The 23,130-nt window shown below is 41.8% G+C and overlaps 1 protein-coding gene across 1 annotated transcript in view; it reads left to right on the top strand.

Annotated features, from left to right (window-relative positions):
* The first annotated feature begins 7,831 nt into the window (after positions 1–7,831).
* LOC134568699 (dimethylaniline monooxygenase [N-oxide-forming] 2-like) overlaps positions 7,832–23,130 on the top strand; it is a 56,105-nt gene continuing 40,806 nt past the window's right edge. Inside the window, exons 1-3 of the mRNA XM_063427351.1 lie at positions 7,832–7,966; positions 13,593–13,781; positions 14,753–14,915. Coding sequence (XP_063283421.1) covers positions 7,832–7,966; positions 13,593–13,781; positions 14,753–14,915 — 487 coding nt within the window. The remainder of the gene's footprint in view (positions 7,967–13,592; positions 13,782–14,752; positions 14,916–23,130) is intronic.

The following is a 23,130-nucleotide window of genomic DNA, read 5'->3' as shown; positions in this document are numbered from 1 at the left end:
CAAATCTTTCCTTAACTCTCCCCATTCCATATTAACTTCAAGCTTCCAGTTGTCTCCCCTCCATATCAACCGATGGGTGCTCTGCATGCCAAGAGGCAAGGATTTTATGTAAGATCCTATCCCTGGCTGGCTCGCTTTGCATATGGAGTGTTTTGACCCTATCTAAGAAATCTAATGATGCTTGTTGCATCACTAATGCAGGGCACTGGTTTAGGAAGGAGGAATGGAATATATATATATATATATATATATATATGTAGGCAGTGGTGTAACTAAGAGAGGGTCCTGGTGCAAGAAAGTTTTTGGGACCGTAGTGCCTAGTGCGAAAGAGTGACCAAAAGATAGAACCCCATCCATCGTACAATTCTAGTGATGCTATGCTAGCTGGGGAACTGCTATTTGCCCATCCTTACCGACAAGTATTTGTGGGCAGTGCTTGTGCGTTTGAATGTAAGCATGTTTTTGTATAGAGTATATGTGTGCATGTAGGTGTGTATTTGTATGTACTGTTGCAATTGGTGTACTTGTGTGTAGTTTTTGCGTTTGGAGCTCCCGGAGGAGCGAGTTTTTATGTAGTGTTGGCTTTTAAATGCAGGAATGCTTTTGTGTGTAGTGTTGTTGTTTGAATGAAGGGGGATATAATGTTTTTTAATACAGGTGTGTGCTTGTATGTAATGTTTGAGTTTGATTGCAAGGGGTGTGTTTGAATGTAGTGCTGGCTTTGAAATGCAGATGTAGATTTCTTTGTTTGAGTAAAGAGATGTGTTTGTATATCATTTTGGAGTTTGAAAGCAAGGGTGTGTTTGTATGAAATATTTGAGTAGGTTTACAGGAGTATATTTGCATGTTGTGTTGGTGTTTGTTTGCTTGGATGCATGCAAATACACACTGTGACAAAGGTACTCCTTTCCCTTGGTACCTTGTCCTGGGATTGGGGTGTTACACACAGTCTTTTCAGGCTTTAGAGACACTTCACACGCTGGATGAGGTAAAAGGACTTGCTCTTTTATTGTGGTTCCAAAATAAATGCACAGTAAGGTATAAAGGTAACAAAAATATATAAAACAAAAGCCTTGCTCTTCTGAGCACTAACTAAACAAAATAATTAGCTAACTGGGTTGGATGGCTTGTCCATTTCCCAATATAAACATAAACATAAACAACCTTACTGTTTCAGGGTTTTCAGCTCTCTGTTTCCACTCACAGAAACCAAACACAATCTCCCTCCTTCCTTGGCAGGGGGGTACTTAATAGCACTGGTAATTGACAATCCGTTTCAGGTGAGTTAAATTAGGATTCAAACTCTGGAACTGGACTTCTCACCTGTAGGTTACAAGCAACTTCCAAAATGTGGAGTGGAGAACTGGCCCACCCTACTCTCCAAGTACTCCACCCCAGGGCCCAAATATACACATATTTAAAGTGCAACATTCATTATAACATAACACATTTCCCTGGGGCTAATTACACAAAGTAGGATCCTTGCAAAATCTGGGGAGGTATATAGATTCCCTCCAGCACAATTCCTTGCTTTCGGTCACACATCCTCCCCCCCAGCTCAGACCTATTGGGTCGAGCGACCATGGACATTAGCGAGTGCATCCGCGAAAGACCATCTGCATTTCCCTGTTTACTCCCAGCCCTATGCTCTATGGAGAAATTATAGGGTTGCAAGCTAAGGAACCAGCGGGTTACTCTACTATTTTTCTCCCTGTTTTGGCTCATCCAAGTAAGGGGTGCATGGTCTGTCACTAGTCTGAATTTTTGTCCCAAGAGATAGTATTTAAGTGTGTCTACTGCCCACTTTATAGCTTAAAATTGGATATAAATCTCCTGTAATAGCCAATGAGGCCAAGAAATGTTCTCACCTGTTTCTTAGTCAGTGGTCTTGGCCAATTTCGGATGGCTTCAATTTTAGCAACTTGGGGTTTCACTAGTCCCCTACCAATAGAGTAGCCCAAATATTTTGCTTCCTCTAGGCCAATTGTACACTTATTGGGGTTAGCAGTTAAGCCAGCATTTTGTATTGAGTTAAGGACAGCCTGTACTTTTGGAAGGTGAGATTCCCAATCCTCACTGTGTACTACAACATCATCCAAGTATGCAGCTGCATAGCGCACATGCGGCTTTAGTATTCTGTCCATCATTCTTTGGAATGTGGCAGGGGCACCATGCAAGCCGAAAGGCAAAACTCTGTACTGAAATAGGCCATCAGGAGTAGAAAATGCTGTCTTTTCTTTTGCTCGCTCTGTGAGTGGTACTTGCCAATAACCTTTGGTTAAATCTAGTGTAGTGAGGTACCGAGCTCTCCCAAGTCGTTCTACTAGCTCATCAACTCTAGGCATGGGGTATGCATCAAACTTAGAAATAGCATTCAGTTTGCGATAATCATTACAAAACCGTACTGTATTATCAGGCTTTGGTACCAGCACAATTAGACTGCTCCAGTCTCTTTGTGACTCCTCAATGACTCCAAGATCTAACATTTTCTTAACCTCTGCTCTGATAGCTTCTCTGCGAGCCTCGGGTATTCTGTATGGTTTGAGATTGACCCTTTTTCCTGGTTCTGTCAAAATGTCATGTTTAATCACACTAGTCCTTCCTGGGACTGGGGAGAATACCTCTTTATTTAATCTAATAAACTCCTTAACTTCCCTTGTCTGGTGTATTGACAGGGTTTCTGAGATATTTACTTCAGGGTCAATATTACACTTATCAGGGAAGGTTGAAGCCTCTGTAGTAACCAGAACTTCCTTTTCTTTCCATGGTTTTAGCAAATTGACATGGTATATTTGCACTTCCTTTCTTCTACCTGGTTGCCTTACTTTATAATTTACCTCTCCTACTCTTTCAATAATCTCATATGGCCCATGCCAAGTTGCCAGGAATTTGTTCTCTACTGTTCTGTGGGAACCAGGACTAATACTCTGTCTCCTGGTTGAAATACTCGAATTCTAGCATTCTTATTATAGCTATTCTGCTGATTTTGTTGAGCCTTTTGCATGTGTTCTCTGACTATTGGCATAATGGCTTCAATACGTTCCTGCATCTGAGTTATGTGTTCTATTACACTGCGATGTGGGTTTGCTTCTTGTTCCCAAGTTTCCTTTGCTATGTCAAGTAATCCCCTGGGGTGTCTGCCATATAATAATTCAAAAGGTGAGAAACCCGTAGAAGCTTGGGGTACTTCTCTAATGGCAAACATTAAATAGGGCAATAGAAAGTCCCAGTTTTTCCCATCTTTATCAGTTACTTTGCGCAGCATAGCTTTTAACGTTTTATTAAATCGCTCAACCAAACCATCGGTTTGTGGGTGATAAACAGAGGTTTTGAGGTGTCTAATGTGAAGGAGCTTGCAGAGTTCCTTTGTAACCTTGGACATGAATGGAGTACCCTGATCTGATAGGATCTCCTTGGGAATCCCAACCCGGCTAAACATCATCATTAACTCTTTAGCAATGGACTTTGCTGAGGTTGTGCGCATAGGTATTGCCTCAGGTTAACGGGTAGCATAGTCTAGTACTACTAATATATACTGATGCCCCCTACTGGATTTTACTAGAGGACCCACAAAATCCATAGCAATACGTTCAAAAGGCACTTCAATAACAGGCAAGGGTACTAAAAGGGCTACGGTAAGCCGTAAAGGGCGCAGTGACCTGACATTCAGGGCATGACGAACAGTAGTTTTTGATAGCTGCGATTACTCCAGGCCAATAAAATCTTCTCAAAACGCGCTCTCTTGTTTTGTCAACCCCTAGGTGACCCCCCAAAACATGGCTATGTGCAAGGTTTAACACAGTGCGCCAATAGGCTTGTGGTACTAACATCTGCTTTGTAATAACAGACTCTTTTTCTCAACTCTGTACAACAGATCATTATCCACTTCAAAATAAGGGTAAGTAAGAGAATTCCCTTGATTGACAGGGGATCCATTCCTTATAGAAATATTATTCCTGGCTACCAATAATGTTGGGTCAGACCACTGTGCACTTCTGAAGTTACCAGGCCTAACCTCTAAATCAACTAACTCTATATCTGGTTCAGAGCTTCTAGAAGGTCCTGCATTAGTTTGTTCTGTGTTTTGACCAACTAATGTTTTTATAGGGGAGTGCTGCATATTGTTAGGCTCATCATCATGATCTCTCTCATCTGCCAGAGTATTTGCAAAAGGAAATTCATCATTCTGTTCACCTGATGGGTTTTCAAAACATGCCCATAGGTCTAGAAAATGGGGAAAATCCCTTCCAATAATCATCTCATGTGCCAGTTTTGGTACCAGCCCCACTCTGCAGTTTACAGTACCACACTGGGTTTTAACAAGTATATCTGCAGTAGGGTAGTTGTGTATATCCCCGTGCACACAAGCAATATCGACTTTTCCAGAGTTAACAATATGAGTATCCTGTAATAAGGATTGGTCTAGAAGGGTAACCATACTCCCTGAATCTTGCAATGCCTGTATATGTTTTCCCTCCACATTCACGGTACACCCAGGGTGACTATTCAAATAACCATTTTTTTCCACAGAACATACAACCTGTGAATAAAGTGCAATTTCTTCCCAATTATTACCAAAATTACACTCCATTGGTTCAACATTTTCAGGACAGTCTTTTGCAATATGTCCAAAGTTTCTGCATTTAAAGCATTTTATACCATAATTAGTACTTTTTGATTCATTTGTAGGCTCTTACCACCTCCCAAAGTCTTTTTTCTCTTTTAACAATGTCTCTTGGGTAATAAAACCCTGTTCTCTCATCAAAAGACCTCCTTTTCCCTGGAACAGTCTTACCAGATTTGCTGGGGCTGTAGGTTTTCGGATTCTTGGGTCTCTCTTGGCCAGGAGGTTGAAGCAGTTGTCCCGCTGCTATATACCGTTCAACCAATTCAACCAATTGGTCTGCTGTTTGGGGATTGCTCTGACTGACCCACCGACGAAGTCCAATAGGTAAGCCTCCTAGGAATCTTTCCATCACCAGTTGCTCCACAATGGGGCTGGGTGAGTTGATCTCTGGCTGCAACCATTTTCTGGCAAGGTGTATCAAGTCAAATATCTGTGAACGAATCGCTTTATCCAGGCTGTAAGTCCACGAATGAAATCTCTGGGCACGGACGGCTGTTGTCACCCCCAGGCGTGCCAGTATTTCTGCTTTCAGCTTCTTGTAGTCACTGGCTTCCGCTGGTTCCAGATCATAGTATGCTTTCTGGGATTCACCAGTAAGAAATGGTGCTAGCAGACTTGCCCATTCCACTTCAGGCCAACCTTCTCGCTCAGCGGTTCGCTCAAATGCCATCAGGTAGGCCTCTACATCATCTGTGGATACCATCTTTTGCAAGTAGTGACTCACTCTGATCACCTTTGGACATTGTGGTGATTCTGTGGCATCCCTGGTCAGCCTTTGTGATAGACTCTGGATCTCCTGCTGTATGGCACATGTGGCATGCTAATGCTCCTCTCTGAGCAATTGATGAGCTGCTGCCTGTGTTGCTTCAACTTGCTTGAATAAAGCATCTGTATTTTCCTTTTGAGCCAGTACAAGCTGCTGTAGTATTGAAATGCTCTCTTGCTGTATTGCATTAGTCTCTGCAGTCATTATAACATAACACATTTCCCTGGGGCTAATTACACAAAGTAGGATCCTTGCAAAATCTGGGGAGGTATATAGATTCCCTGCAGCACAATTCCTTGCTTTCGGTCACAACACATACACTGCCAAGTACATACATACGTCTATAGTTATACATACACATTAAAGGGACACTATAGTCACCCAGACCACTTCAGCTCAATTAAGTGGTCTGGGTGCCAGGTGCCCAGGTTTTAACCCTTCAGATGTAGGCATAGCAGTTTCAGAGAAATGTATCATTTAAAGGTTAATCCAACCTCTAGTGGCTATCTTCCTGACAGCCGCTAGAAGCGCTTCTGTGACGCTGGATGCGAAAATCACATCCAGCATGCAGAACGTCTATAGGAAAGCATTGAGAAATGCTTTCCTATGGACTGTTTGAATGCTCGCACGGCTCTTGCCGCACATGCGCATTCTGCTCCATTCGGGACCTGACGTCGGCGGGAGAGGAGAGGTCACCAGCGCTGAGGGAGCCTGGTGCTGGATTAAGGTAAGTGGCTAATGGGTTTTAACCCCTTCAGTGCAAAGGAAGGGGGACCCTGATGGGGGAAGGGGGGTCCTAAGGAGTATATAGTGTCAGGAAAACAAGTTTGTTTTCCTGACACTACAATGACCCTTTAACACACAGATACACACATATAAAGACACTGAGAAAAAAAAAACACAAATTCATATACACACTGACAGATATACATGCCGACATACACACACACACACACAAACATACACATGCACACACCTTGACACAGGCATACACTGACACAGATACACACACTGACAAGTGCAGACATACACACACACAGATGCACATGCGGACACACATATGCACACAGGTGCACACCCTGACACACAGATGGGCACCCTGACATAAAGACGCACACACATAAACACTGATGCATCTGCACACCTTGACACACAGATGCACACACACCTGGACTCAGATACACACTGATACATACACACACCTTGCCACATACACACACACATATCTGACATACACATATACATGTTATATTTTTTAGATTTGCAGTCACCATCCTGCTAGCTTACCTTTGTGTCCAGGAGAGTGGCTTGCGTGGGGTCTTGGTGACATTGGCTGAGGCCCTGCAGCAGCTCACTCCGATATTTCTTCCCCTTGCTGCCACAGTTGCCTCCTCCCTCCCACGCAGCAGTCTCTGTATGAAGCTGGGAGGAAATGATCAACACTCACTTCCTCCCAGCCAGGAGGAATGCTGGGATACTGAGTACTAATTATTCATGTTTTGATGATTTTGGGCTGTGGTTTAATGTCTTGATAAAGAGTCTGAAGTTTGCAAAATGAACACTTTATTTATAACTAAAATTGGAATTGTTAGGATTTCAAAGTGAATTCTTCGTGAATTTCAAATTTTAGTCCAATTTGATGAAATTGAAGTATAGCTGACTTTGAATTGTTTTGCAAATGAGTTGAGTTGAATTGCATAAACTGCAAACAGTGACATTTATCACAATGTCATCTATAATGATGTAATAATTTAATGAAAGGGTGAGATTATATAATCCTTAGTACCATGGCTAATTGAGTTAGAGAGATTAGGTTAGGTTTCACTTGCTAGAGAATCAAAAAGTTGCAGTTTAAAGCAATCCAAAATCCTCATAAACTCTAAGCTGCCTTAAAACTAGGTGCCTCTAACCCCTAAATACCCCAAATCCTATAGTACAGAATACTCTACCTTATCAAACTATTTTACAATTTTAGATGCTGTAATGTTCAGCAATGCTGTGCTAACTTCTGATATCATAAATAGAGCTATATTGATGCCACAATACTGCCATTATTACAACACATGGATTTTTAAACTCAACATTTGCAAATCTACATTTTCAACGTAAATCAGTACACATCATGTATAATATGTATTTAATCACCTGTATAAACTATAATGGAATCCTTATCTTATAGTAGATATGCATAGCTTAAAATAAGTTTACTCTGTTTGTTTAACCATGAACACACTCATTTTATTTCTTTAATTTTTCCATAAAGTGCTGTTATCAATTTTTTATGCTTTTATAACACAATTATTTATGTTTGTATTGAATGCATAGTTTTGACTTATCTTCTCAATTTGCAGTTCTTTCAGCATTTGTGTGGCCCCCCGCAGACAAGCATCATTTACAGCAAAATATACTAAAACCTATTGTAACTTTCATTTGTTGCGATGGTTAAGAAGCGTGTGGCAATTATTGGAGCTGGTGTCAGTGGTTTAACTGGAATTAAAAGCTGTTTGGAAGAAGGTTTGGAGCCCACATGCTTTGAAAGAAGAAATGACATTGGAGGCCTGTGGAATTTCACAGTAGGTGTCCTTAATTTAAAAAGGAAACTATTTATATTTGAACAAAATTCTGGTAAGTTTGCTACAGCTTGCAAAGTTACTCACTAAAGTGTAAACTGGCAAAAAATCAAAGTGAGTTCTATAATTTGAAAGAAAATTTGTGGAGGTAGCAAAAACACTTATAGACAATTACTTGATATGGTTTTACAATCCGGGATCCCTTAACAGGACACACCAACCTCCATAACCATTATAGCCCACTGTAGTGATTGTGGTGCCAGTCATGATTATGGTGCCTTGTGCTGTTCAGCACCGACTGCTGAACCAGTTTAGCTCAGTTTGACACTTATCTAAGTCAAGCCTAGTGCCCGAACAGGTCCTGTTCTTCTCCCGCTGGAGAAGTTGACTGTAAGTTTCTTTAAAACAAGAACTAATTTAATAAATTAATTGGCAGAAGATGCTCAGTTGAAACTCTCAGACAAATAATGATTGCTTACATCAACATAGTTACATAATCACATAGTTACATGGTTACATAACTTGGTTACATAATCACATAGTTACATGGTTACATAACTGAATAACTGAAAACAGACTTGCATCCATCAAGTACAGCCTTCTTCACATTTGTTTTCTGCTGTTGATCCAAAAGAAGGCAAACAGCCCAGTCTGAAGCACTTCCAATTTTGCAACAAACTAGGAAAAAATTCCTTCTTGACTCCAGAATGACAGTCCGATTTATCCTTGGATCAAGCAGCTATTACCCTACATTGAAAAATTATATCCTTGAATATTCTGTTTTTGCAAGTATGCTTCTAGTTGCTGTTTGAACATCTGTATGGACTCTGATAAAAACCAGCTCTTCAGGCAAATAATTCCACATCCTTATCGTTCTTACAGTAAAAAAAAAACCTTTCCTTTGCCTTAGACAAAATCTTCTTTCTAAACGCATGACCTCACGTCCTATGTAAAGTCTGGTTTGTGAATAGATTTCCACACAATGGTTTGTATTGGCCCCGAATATATTTGTATAATGTTATCATATCCCCTCTCAGGCGACATTTTTGTTAACTAAAGAGGTTTAAATGTATTAACATTTCTTCGTAGCTGATATGTTCCATTCCTTTTATTGAATTTCTAGCCCTACTCTGCACTTTTTCTAGCGCCATAATATCCTTCTTTATAACCTGTGCTCAAAATTGCACAGCATATTCAATATGTGGTTTTACCAGTGATTACTCGACATCTGACTTCACTTTTTTGCTAAGTCGGGAAACAGAGGAGGTGACCAACATGCCTAATAGTCAATGTCAATGATGCTCAAATGGTTTGACAGATATTATCAGCTGTACTTATCCCACAAAACACAAATTGTATAACAATTTACACCAGAAAAAGCAGATGATTGTCCAATATAGAATATGATTATCTCTGATCTTCTCATTTCAATAGTTACTCAGTTTTCTAAGTTGAGATAATATGAAAAAATAAACATAGAAACATAGACAGCAGGTGGCATATGACGGCACATAAGAACCATTCGGCCCATCTAGTCTGCCTCATTTTCTAAATACGTTCAATAGTACCTGGCCTTATCTTATAGTTAGGATAGCCTTAAAAACAAAATATAATATATTTATTAAGCCTCTGCAAATTAACTCTTTATTTTTAATATCGTACCTAAGAAGGCAGAAAGTAAAAGGGTTATGGTTCCCCTCCCCCTCCCCCCCCCAAGTTAGCCCTAATATAGCAATGTAAAACATGCTTTATTAGGAATAGATGTTTGTGTTCCTGACCCTATAGTGTTCCTTTAATGATTATGTGTTATAATTTAAGTGTGTACATGTTTTTTTACATTACTTAGGGTCAGTGTACTGCAAAAAGACTAATTGAACCATGGAATGGGGTTAGATTAATTAAATTGGAGCCTATTAACCATCCAGTGGGTTAAGGGGTGTGATTGTGCCCCACAGTATTGCTACCATGGATAGGGCCAGGGAAATATATACATACATACATACATTATGTAAGAGTGAACTGTGAATTAAGGCAAAATAATAGTATGTGCTCTGCAGACATCCTGATGAACCATGAGACTGACAAGTGGTTCTAAAGTCTCCCGAACATTGAGATGGCAATATTTCCCCCTAATAAATGTATGTATATATCTTTGATATTAAAGAATAATGTTAAGTAGATTGCTACAGGGAGCATCTTACTTAGAAAAGTTAGATTTATTCCTACAGTGAGATCCTTTCATTAGTTATATAGATTCAAAGTCACATAGTGCGTGAGTAAATTAAAGATTAGGGGTGAAAAAGTCATGAAAATAAGCAGAGAGCTTTTTTTTCTGAATCAGTGTTGCATAAGATTAATTTATGTAACATAACATAATAACATAGTATATCTCTTCTTTTCATAAATCATGGCAGTTTTTTTGGCAGGTTATTTTGCACCTTAACTTTCCTGTATATTTAAAATGGAAAAGCTCATTCCTAATATCAACTCAATTTTATGATAAATATCAAATGATTTTACCCAGCTATCAGCAACTTTTTTACATTGCCCTTGAATACATACATAATGTGAATTAATGTAAAAGTAGCATAATAGCAAAATGAAAGGCTTATTCCAAGCACCATGACAACTTCAGTGATTTTAAGTGGCCTGGGTTGCAGGAATCTCTATGTGCAGAATTTTGCTATGAAACACTGCACATACAGAGATTTAACCCTTAGCTGCCTGCGGTGTAACTCTACCTAAAGCAGCAGCATTATTAGCGAACCCGGAGCAAAGTTCTGGGTAATATCAATTCTGTGCAAAATTGCAATCTGACACCAGCATGTACAGTGTGTTTGTACCACACAAACAATGGTGGCACAGCTCGTGCCATCCCGGTCCTCCTCGCAGTCCATCCTCCATGACCTCCCTCTTTCTACAGAAAAGGGTCAAAGCATTTTTTTTGTGTGTGTTAGGGAGTGAACACCACAGACATTTTACGTCAACCAAAACCAATGTTTTATGGTTGGTGTAAAATGTAAATCAATAAAACTCAAGTCAGTTGATTTTATTTCAAAATGGACAGCTGAGTGAAAAAAACTGTTGGTTGGACACAGTATGTATTATAAATGGTTAATTTTAAACTAATTAGAATAGTCAAAAGGTTTAAAATGGTTTACCAAAAATAATACAAAACAAACAAACAAACAAACAAATAGTGGATTGTACCCATAGACATATAACACAAAAACTATTACCATAACCTTTACAATGACCCCTACTTAGTGTGTCACTTTAAATGACAGTAATCTTCAAATTTTCATTTGTCATTTTTAATATTTTGTTATTACATTTTATGAAACTTAAAGGGACACTCCAGGCACCCAGACCACTCCTGCCCATTGGAGTGGTCTGGGTGCCAACTCCCACTACCCTTAACCCTGCAAGTGTAATTATTGCAGTTTTTCATAAACTGCACTAATTGCCTAACATGGTTAAGTCCTCCTCTAGTGGCTGTCTATGAGACAGCCACTAGAGAAGCTTTCGGGTTCTTAAAACACTTTTAGTGTTTTAAGAGATGCTGGACGTCCTCACGCAATGCATGAGGACCTCCAGCGTCGCCGGAATCCCCATAGGAAATCATTGAATAATTATTTCCTATGAGGCGGTGTAAAGTGTGCGCGGCAATTGCCGCGCATGCACATTAGGTCTCCCCCGCCAGCTGACGTCGGCAGGGGAGGAGAGTTGGCGGAGCCGGATCCAGTGCCGTGGGACATCGGCGCTGGATACAGGTAAGTTATTGAAGGGGTTTTAAACCCCTCAGCAACCTGGGATCGGAGGTGGAAGGGAGAGGGGACCTGCAGTGCCAGGAAAACGGTTTGTTTTCCTGGCACTGGAGAGTCCATTTAATGGTTTTTAAAAAAAAGAACAAAAAAAAAGAAATAACTGTTATTTCAGGCTGATCAGCCATGTTGGGTTTAGACTCTGCTGTTATCTGAACAACTGCTGCTCAACCTAATAATAGTATAGTCTGACCCGACTATACTGGCTGCTCAATAAGACAAAAAAAGTGAAATTTTCTCAAAAGTTTATATACATAATAAATAAATATTGAGGTTCAATTAGAGTAATAAATGTTTAAAAAAGTGAAAATATGACAGTTGTCCTGTAAGTTGAGTTTTTATACCGAAAGAAACACATTAAATCAAGTGTCTGATTAATTTCCAATATGAATTGGAATTCTTAAAGGGACACTATAGTCACCAGTACAACTACAGCTTGTGACGGACCCTCCGTCCATCGTTGCCCCTAGTTCTTACCAAGGATCATCAGCACCGCACCAGAAGCACTGCAGATCCCACGAACCGCCGCAGTTTGGCTGGGAACTCGCCATCCTCTACCCACCCAGGACCTACGACAAGGCTTCAGGTTCCAGTGGGTGAACCTCTCCTCCAAGAGAGATTAGAAGGAACAAGCTCTTAAAAGAGCTTAGTGTTTATAGCCCAGGGGAGTATACAGAGTATAGCAATCCCCCCGGGGAGATGCAGCCTTTTCCCCCACACATGAGATGAGGCTCTATGTTGAGGGTAAAACAGGAACTCATCGGTTTTCCCCACAAGGTTACCACCCACGTGGACCTTGTGGAGCACAGGACACTAAGTCACAAAACCAATCAAAAAAGTCTTGTACAGTTAGACCCAGATAATGTACACAAACCCTCCCCTCTGCGTGTGATACAATTAACAAAGACAATGGGCTAACTCAATTAACTCTAAGCAGAAAAAAAATAAATTTTTACAAACCACAAAAAGTACCCCAAAATACAACACATCCCCTGATAGCCCCGATCTGGGTGGACAACATATCCAAAAATCACCCATATCGGTTCAGGGGTTCAGGAATTTCTTGAAAGTCTTATTTTTGCCCCACCGTGCACATGGTCCCATGTGCAAAACAGTTCCATACACTCAACGACAAAACACTGCTGGACAATTTAAGATTGCCACCGCCACATGTTTGAAACTGTTCCAGTTAAAAGTCCAAGGGGCAGAAACAGTGCTTTAAACCCCAATATGCACAATTAGTGTTTTTAAATGGTAATACACCTCAGGGGCCATAGTCACAGGGCAAGAGGCTGGCAAGCAGGCCTCTCCAAAACCCAGTGGTGAGGTTATTTTTGCCACTCAGTTTAATGTAGTTCTTCTGGTGAGTATAATCATTGCTTTCAGGTATTTTCATGCAAACACTGCCTTTTCAGAGAAAAGTCAGTGTTTACATTCCCCCTAAGGAATCCTCCCTATGAGAAAGCATTAGATTGGCTAAAAATCAGCAATTCCAATGAAGTCACCAAGAAGTGAGACAGTGTGGGCGGACCTGCGCCATGCTGGAAAAAAGGTGAGTTTTTCACTTTTTCTAAGGGGGCTATGGGAGGGGGGGAGAGGCAATCCAACTAAAGTGTGCTTTTAACACTATAGGGTTAGGTATACTTGTTTGTGTTCCTGACCCTATAGTGTTCCTTTAATTAATGATTATGTGTTATAATTCAATCATGTGAAATGTTTGTATGTTTGTTGTATAATTCATAATTGATCAATCATTCAGAACTGATGTTTAAGGTTTACCAAAAGCAGTGTAATTTCTATTTCAGAAACATGTGGAAGATGGTTGTCCAAGTATCTACAAATCTCTGGTCAGCAATATTTCCAAGGAAACGTTTTGCTTCAGTGATTTTCCAATGCCTGAAAACTTTCCTAACTTCCTCCCAAATGCCAAATATCTAGAATATTGCAAGTTATATGCCGAACACTTTCAGTTGTTGAAATATATAAAGTTTAAGGTGAGTTAGATTATACATAGTTTAGATAACATTCTAAAGAAAAGAAAAAAGGAATACGATTTTAGATATCAGAGCAAAACTATTTAATTCAAAATAAAGTTTTGATAAGTTTATTACTGCAGTCTCTGTATAAATTGCATGTTTGCTCTAATTGTATGTCCTACTGTTTCAAATCTGGTTTATAAGTAACAGATGCATTTTGCTCTCTTTCCATGATATTCTTTGGAATGGAGACCTTAAATAGAAAATATAAAACAGTGCAAAAAAATGCTCTAATGGATGTCCACCAGTGGATTCCTAAAGTTTTGTGGACTCCATGAAACCATGTTGGATGTCTACACGCTTTGATTGAGGACAACCAGCATCAAGCTAAACCCACAGGAAAGCATGAATTCAATGCTTTCCTATGGAGAAGGCCTAATGTGCACACGGTGTTCCCCCATTGGCTGATGTTTGTGGAGGAGGAGCGCGACCCAGCACCGCTGGAATCAAGTAGGTGAATTAAAGTTTTTTTTTTTATCCCTTTCATGGATGGTGGGAGCCATAGAGACAGAGGGACACTTTATGTCTTAGTAATACATATTTGATTTCTAACACTAAATTGTTCCTTTAAGGGTTAGAGACTTGAGAGTATCATCAGAAAAAAAGTTTAACTTATAGATGGGTGCTCCCGTAGCAAAATTAATTACTAGTTTCATGCTGCATCTCTTCCTTAGAAGCAAACCAGGTAAGGGACAGTGCCACTATTCCATGTATTTATTTGTTTTTTAATAACCTTGCAGTTCGTATTGAAAGCTGCTTTCTTTATATTTCCAAATCAGCTTACATGCCTTGATGTCAAATGAAGGGGATTTCTTATCTTGGATAAATGTGGTAGAATGTTTTCCAGCTCTGGAAGTAAAAGCAGACATATTGGCTGCTTTTCTCATAAAATGTTCTCGACTCAAACCATGATTTTCTATGTTGTGCAGACAACAGTTTGCCAAGTGCAGAAACATTCAGATTTCGACTCAAATGGACAATGGGTTGTTACAACTGAGAATGATGGAGAAAAAGCAACAACTGTCTTCGATGCAGTTACCGTATGCAGTGGCCAATATGTTTACCCGTTGTTGCCACTGGACTCTTTCCCAGGTAGAACTTCATTTGACCTCTAATGATCATGATTTTTCATTTATGCATGCTAAGGTGTTTTTAGTGCAGCCTATTATTAGTTTATGCTGAATTTCAATGTTTAATGTAGCTAGCTTCACTTCAATAGATGACCTAAATAAGAGGTAAAATAATAATGTAAAAAAATAAATAAATAAAAGCAAAACACATTTCCAAGATTCCAAATGTCCAAAGACATATACATAGACATATACCGGTAAAACGCAACGCGTTTGTACTCCAAATATTGAAGCTCTCTAGAAATGAGGGACATTAGGGTGGAAATAGGAGAGAGAGAGAGATTTAGTCCAAATATTATTTATTTATAAAATATTTTAACAGGATGGATACATTGAGATTTCTTTCATTTTCAAGTATGTCCTCGGTCCACAAAACATTGCATTGTTACAATAGGATACTAGATTACAAAAAATGCAATATACAAACAATATATATATATATATATATATATATATATGTTAAAAGGCCTGAACTTGTGGAGGCCTGAATTTGTGGGAGGAGTAAGTCCCCTACTTAAACTCCCAGCCCCTACTCACCTCTGCCGTTCAGCTGATTGTCTTGTCCCCATAGCAACCAGCACTTCCTGTCCAGCTTCCCGCCAGAATTTTTTCCTGTTCCAGCAGTCAGATGTCCTGTGCAGTACTCTGTCCGTTTGAGGCCTTCCACGCGGTTTCCGGTCGAGGTACCCGACTTCCGGTCTCGAGACCGGCACGTTCGTGTAAGTAAGGCGAAGGAAATAGCGTCCCGCTATTTCCCGCCGTTCCGGGCCTAAAAACGTAGGGGTAGGCTCCCTCTATCATATGCATACTACTACACGCTCACTTAAACAATTTCTGCGTTCGCGGCAAACGGACGAGCGCACGGCACTAGTTTCACATCATTTACTCATTCGTACGGAAACTGCCGATTTCAAATAGGAAACATAATATACACTAATATTATTACTGGCATCCCCTTTTTCCCGGTCGGTCACCTAGGACCAAACAATTTCGGACGGTTAAACCACGAACTCCATGCTCTAACCCATATTCGGTTAGATCTTATTCAATAGGCTATAGGTAATACTAAGTTCTAATACATGCAATTCTTATATCTTTTCCATATATTCCCTGTTCGGTCATATTATTACAGATACCTACCGTCAGTTTGGGGTTATATATTTTACTTGTTTGTATACCAGCCTTGTGATCTTCTATCTATGTTAACCATTTAATTTTACTACTTTTAAATATCCACTATTATTATGAAACATACGGTTCCTATACACATATTTAACTAATAATACCTCATCTTTATTCATCATGATACAGACTGCCATACGTCACATATACAAATAATACTTTATATAAACAAATACCCGGCATACCAATATCTGTACTATTCACTTCTCATATAATCACGCTGTCACATATTTTGGATTTACAGATTGCAGCGGTTTCTCGCTTTTTCTGCGCTAAAGTTGTTATTCAAAGTCTTTTTATTACAGGAACAGGTACGGTATTTTTCACTTTGTACCATAAAGTCATAGGCCTAAAGTTTACATATTGGTTTTATTACTTACCTTCACATCTGTCACTAACTATGGAATTTTCTTCGGTTAACCCTTAGCTCCAGTATTATTCAGGCTTTCCCTCGGTTCAACACAGTTAACCTGTTGCGCATAACGTAATTTTTGTACAACAAACCAAGGTATAGTTCACGACTCGTTTGGTTCTACACCTCATATAAAACCTAACACGGTCTCAAGTTCATTACTACTTGTTCACAGGCTTACGCCCACGGTACGTTAATTCTTTACTATTATTTCTACTTAGACATACGTTCATACAGCCATCAGGCTCCAGAAAACACCAAAACCTGACCCGGTACTCAGCCATACCTTCAGGTACTTACGTCTATAACCAAATACGTCCATGCACGACCCCAAGGCCTCCTCCAGCCTTCTCACAAATATCTTACTCATCCCGGTCACACATATCCCTCAATGCAGGATCTCACGTTGCGCCCCCTACAAACCAACTCCCAATTCAAACCATACGTCACCACGATACGCATAAATACGTCTACATCTGTCTTAAATCCTCAGGATTCCGGAACAAGGACAACATAATACAAGACTTACCACACTTATTACTACCAAAAGGTTCCAGATACCATTCGCAAGAAGTCAAGGTTAGTATTTACACAACACTCCGGTCCTCCCACTTATCCTTAAAAAAATTACTATCGAACTGGCTACAGGGTCTAGGGTAATGCCTTAGCTCACCCTATCAGGAAATCCGTCCCAGCGAGGCCTTCAATCCCATCCCCACCTCAACACGGAGGTACGGCCCCACGCCCAAATCATAGTTATAAACCTTGCATGCTCTACTACAGGGCGCTAGTCAGGGCCTCACCTGTCACGGCCACACGTTTTGATTTCTCTCTAGTGTCACCGAGAGGCCAACATCCCGCCACCACGTCTGTGGCAACTACGTCATAAGCCAAATCATAGGTAGAGCCTCTCACAGCCACTCGGCATTAGCAGGGCCTCACCTATCCAAACATTCAACAGTTAAGTTTTTCGCTTCGGCATCTAGCATTACAGTCCAGTTCTTCCATACACACCACCCCACATGCCCCGCCTACTTACCTTACACCCCTTCTAATATATATTTCACATAATCATTCCTTTTAGAATGTCCCAAGAAAAAATTACAACCGAAGAACTGACAGAAGAAACACCATTTACGCCAGTCAGACCAGAGTCTCCATGCGGATCACTCACTCTTTCAACCCCCACGTCCTTGAGAGCATGGACTATTCCCAAAATTACGGCCGAACTTAGGCTCAGGGGAATCCCCTTTCCGGCCACAGCCAGGAAAGCTGAACTTTATAGGCTACTGACCCACCAAGCCCCCGAGCCTAGGCCAGGCACTAGCTCTCAAGGACAACCACCAAGCTACAGCGCGGCCAACCAGGATACCTTGGCAGAGATCTTGGCCAATCTACAGACCCTCAATAACAGGATTTCTAAGGTGGAGAGCACTATCTCCTCCCCAGGTACTACCACGGTAGTCCCAGCCCCTATCACGGTAGTCCCAGTCCCTATCACGGCTGTACCCGACATACCAACATGCCCTCCCATCCCCCCCCCCCAGCACCAGGCACAGCCATTACACCATTTGAGTCACCAGCACACTCCGTCCCTGACTCTATCAAGAAAGATATCCTAGACGGGAAGGATGTGTGTCTGGTGTCTCTGCTCATAGCCTCTCAGGATGTTCTTGAGAACAAGGCTTTCAACTATGGTGACATTTCTGTGGTGCTCAAGACAAGGGACCCCAGGCTTAATAAAAAATTGTCAATACCCCAGTTTGTGATAGCCTTCGGGATATATCGAGACGTTTTTTGCACGGTGTACCCCCACAGGAGACAAGAATTAGACCTTTATCTGCACAAGGTGGTGGATATAGGCATCAAGTACAGGGGCTCCTCTTTCTATGACTACCACAAGTCAGTGTCAGCGAAGGCGGCGACCCATCTGAAGCAGTTCAATATTAAAATGAACTGGGGTCAGATGGACACAGAACTGTTCTGTCGCCACTTCGCTGGACTCAGGCTTGTGCCATATGCAACTCGACATCCCACATGGCGGACTTATGTCCAGTCGAAGCAGATCCCACCACCTCCACCCCCACCTCTCACTCTACTTTCACACCTCACTCCACTTTCACCCCCTACAACAAGTCATTGGGTGGTCTTCGTGATAAGCTAGGTAGGTCCATCTCCTTTCTAGGGAAGGCGCAGGTGTGCAATAACTTCAACGCAGGCTCCTGCAGTTTCAGCGCCTGTAGATTATTGCACATCTGCTCCATATGTTTCAGGGCACATACAAAGACCATGTGCCCAGCCAGGTTGTCACCAAACAAATGACTAACCAACATAAACATCGACAACCTGTTTTTTTATCTAAGGTCTCACCCTAGCAGGCATCTGGTGGATTATCTCACTACAGGGTTCACTAAAGGTTTTCTCACGGGTATAGTAGCCATTCCCCCAGGTACACTAGAATGCCCTAATCTCCAGTCAGCACGTGTAGACCCAGTCTCCACAGACACCCTCATTGCCTCAGAGATCACCAACGGGTTCATGATAGGCCCCTTCACCTCTTCACCATTCTCCTCCTGGCGCACTAACCCCATTGGTATTGCTATTCACAAATATTCTAATAAAAAAACGTCTAATTATTGATTTATTGGCACCGCACTCCTCTTTGTTCCTAGCATAAACGCACTCATTCCAGCAGACGGATTTTCACTTCAATACGTAACCATCGACGACGCCATACAGTCCATCATATCATCTGGTAACCGACCCTGGCTTAACAAAACGGACATTACAAACGCTTTTAAATTACTACCCATGCACCCCTCACTCTGGCACTTACACAGTATTAAATGGCGTGGGAAATACTACTTCTCTACACGACTCACTTTCGGTTCTCGTAGCAGCCCCAAACTGTTTTTATTTTTGCAGAGTCATTATGCTGGCTGCTTCTGAACATCACCAGGTGTCACTCCGTTATCCACTACCTCGACGACTTTTTACTTATAGAGCCAGGGTCACCATCACCCACAGCAATCAAAAGCACTACTGCACTATTTGCTACACTTGGAGTCCCTTTGTCCCCAGAGAAAACTATAGGCCCCACAACTAAATTGCCTTTCTGGGGATAGAACTGGACTCGGTTAACCTCAGAACTAGCCTCCCTCACGACAAACTGGCACGTTTGAGAGGGGAGATAGACTTGTTCCTGTGGAATGATGTTTGCACTAGGAAGGAACTTCAGTCCCTTCTCGGATCCCTGAACTTCGCCATGCGCATCATTCCGCAGGGAAGATCTTTCATATCCAGACTTCTTTGCCTGATGCACGGAGTTCCGGACTCTGGCACAGTTTCTTTGGACCCCCACGCCAAGGCTGACTTAGCTATGTGGGGGAAGTTTTTGAAGGACTGGAATGGAATCCCCATGTTTATTCCCCCTCTCTCCACCTCTTCACCCATCATCCACACAGACGCAGCAGCCAATACCGGTTTTGCAGCCATTTTCGGGAACCACTGGTTCAGGGGCCATTGGCCCACTGATACGGATGCCTTGCCAGGATTCAGAGAGACCTCAGCACTTTTTGAAATTTATCCCATTGTGGCGGCCGCAAACACCTGGGGTCATCTCTGGTCTGGCAAGGCAGTCAAATGCTACTCAGATAACTCGGCAGCTTGCGAAATCGTTAACAAAGGGTGATCATCATCCCTGACCATCATGCGGCTGATTCGCAAGCTGACCTGGTTGGCAGCATCCGGCCAGTTTCACTTAGTTTGTTTTCTCGTTCTCAATTTCAGCCATTCTCTCAGGCACTCCCAACGGCTCACCTACAACCATCCAAAACACCACGGTTCCACAAACTAATCCTGGATTAAGCACACTCTTGAACCACGCTACATCACTCACTCATCAAGCATTATCACCAAACACGGCTATCACTTACAATAGGGCACTTAATATATTTAATACATTCACTGCAGAGTTCGGTTTACAAGGTGACTTCTCTATTCAAACCATGGTGGCTTTTGCCTCTTTTTGACACCTACACCTTAAACTATCTCACAACACCATTAAACTTTATCTCACGGGGGTCCAGCACCACAGCCTCAACTATTTTCCTAACAACACTCCTTTCCTGTCTTCATACCCCATCAAAAAGGTTTTGAAAGGCATATCAAAGATTTCACCTCCACTCACTTCCATTCGATTACCTATAGATGGGCCTATCTTCAGGTCACTTATCAATCTCCTTGACACAGCCCCATTCGACATCGGCACAAATACGGTGATCAAATCTGCTATATATCTCGCTTTCTACGGTTTTCTCAGACCTAGAGAGTTCACCGTAATTTGTCAAGGAGATATTAAGCTAAGCCTTAAAATATCACATCTCACAAAAATAGAGGATCACTACCTACTTTCGATCCCTATAACTAAAACCAACCGGTCACTACACCCTACTATAATTCCTCTCTTCCCTACTGATAATGCCTGGTGTCCGGTAAAAGTACTAGACCACCTACGGTCCACTCTGCACGGTCACCTATCGGACTCTCCGCTCTTAACACTACAAGGGCACGCGTTAACCACAGCAAAATTGATGGTTCATATCAGAACTCTGTTATCTAAGCTCGGACACAACCCGACTGCATTCTCCGGGCACTCCTTCTGTATAGGAGCCGCCTCTGCAGCCTCTAGCACTAACACACCGGTCCATATCATCAAAAAGGTGGAAATCCTCCATATATACTGCATATATTCCACAGCCGGAGAAAGAGCTTCGCCAAGCTTTCAGGAACTTGGTCTTGTAAAAAAAAATGCAATAAAGTGTGTATTTCTCGAGTTTATCTTTTGCCCTCTTTTATTTACAGGCCCACTCGTACGTTGGTTTCGGCACACCACAACCAACTTTGCTCACAGTTACTATACATTACGTATTTAAATTCCGAGCACAAGTTAAAAGGCCTGAACTTGTGGAGGCCTGAATTTGTGGGAGGAGTAAGTCCCCTACTTAAACTCCCACCCACCTACACCCTGTTATAATTACATTCTCCTTGGTGGGCCCTCTTTTATTTACAGGCCCACTCGTACGTTGGTTTCGGCACACCACAACCAACTTTGCTCACAGTTACTATCCATTACGTATTTAAATTCCGAGCACAAATATATATATATATATATACATACACACAAATATTTAACATATAACAGGTGATACATATATTCAACCATGACAGGTGCATTCTGTGCTGAGGTACATTGCCATAGATATCTTAAAAGATTTGATATTGAATGAAGATTTGACTGCGTCACTGAGGTTATTCCATAATTGCTGTGCTCTGTAGGAAAATGAGGATCGAGCCACCTGAGTCTTGTATTGCGGTATGCTAAATATCGAGCTAGTACTGGATAGGAGGTTATAGGAGGATGAAACAGCTGGGGGGAACATTCTACTGAGGTAGGGGTCAAGAGGGATTTTTTTCCTAGCTTGTTGCAAAATTGTGCTTCAAACTGTTTTTTTTTGCCTTCTTTTGGATTAACAGCAAAAAACTAATGTGAGGAAGGCTGAACTTGATGGATGCAAGTCTCTTTTCAGCTATGTAACTATGAAACTAGGGGGAGAGCTTCCCAGAAAAGCACAAGGCTGGAAATATGAAGAGTGTGTCGGGATTCCAGCGATAGCCAGTTTACCTCTTTTAACATGTCACAATGGTGGGTAAAGTATTTGTATTCTAGTACAAAGCCACAGAATAAATTATATAACATATTAAGTTATTATTAAAGGACCACTCTAGGCACCCAGACCACTTCAGCTTAATGAAGTGGTCTGGGTGCCAGGTCCAGCTAGGGTTAACCCATTTTTTTTATAAACATAGCAGTTTCAGAGAAACTGCTATGTTTATTAATGGGTTAAGCCTTCCCCCAAAGCCTCTAGCGGCTGTCTCATTGACAGCCGCTAGAGGCGCTTGCGTGATTCTCGCTGTGAAAATCACAGTGAGAGCACGCAAGCGTCCATAGGAAAGCATTGCAAATGCTTTCCTATGCGACCGACTGAATGCGCGCGCAGCTCTTGCCGCGCGTGCGCATTCAGCCGACGGGGCGGAACGGAGGAGGATCGGAGGCAGAGATTTCCCCGCCCAGCGCTGGAAAAAGGTACGTTTTACCCCTTTTCCCCTTTCCAGAGCCGGGCGGGAGGGGGTCCCTGAGGGTGGGGGCACCCTCAGGGCACTATAGTGCCAGGAAAACGAGTATGTTTTCCTGGCACTAGAGTGGTCCTTTAAAGGGAAACTCCAGTGCCAGAAAAACAATCCGTTTTTCTGGCACTGGAGGGTCCCTCTCCCTCCCACCCACCAATCCCCGGTTACTGAAGGGGTGAAAACCCCTTCAGTGACTTACCTGGGACAGCGGCGATGTCCCTCGCCGCTGTCTCCGCCTCCGCGACGCTCCTCCTAGTGATTACGTCGGGCGGTGGGCGAGACTAATCTCGCTCACCGGCCGAGGAGACCTAATGCGCATGCGCGGAAATTCCGCGCATGCGCATTACGTCTCCCCATAGGAAAGCATTGAAAAATCATTTCAATGCTTTCCTAT

The sequence above is a fragment of the Pelobates fuscus genome, chromosome 7 (genome assembly GCF_036172605.1).
Source record: "Pelobates fuscus isolate aPelFus1 chromosome 7, aPelFus1.pri, whole genome shotgun sequence".
Taxonomy (NCBI): domain Eukaryota; kingdom Metazoa; phylum Chordata; class Amphibia; order Anura; family Pelobatidae; genus Pelobates; species Pelobates fuscus.
This window is presented reverse-complemented; position numbering and strand designations above follow the sequence as displayed.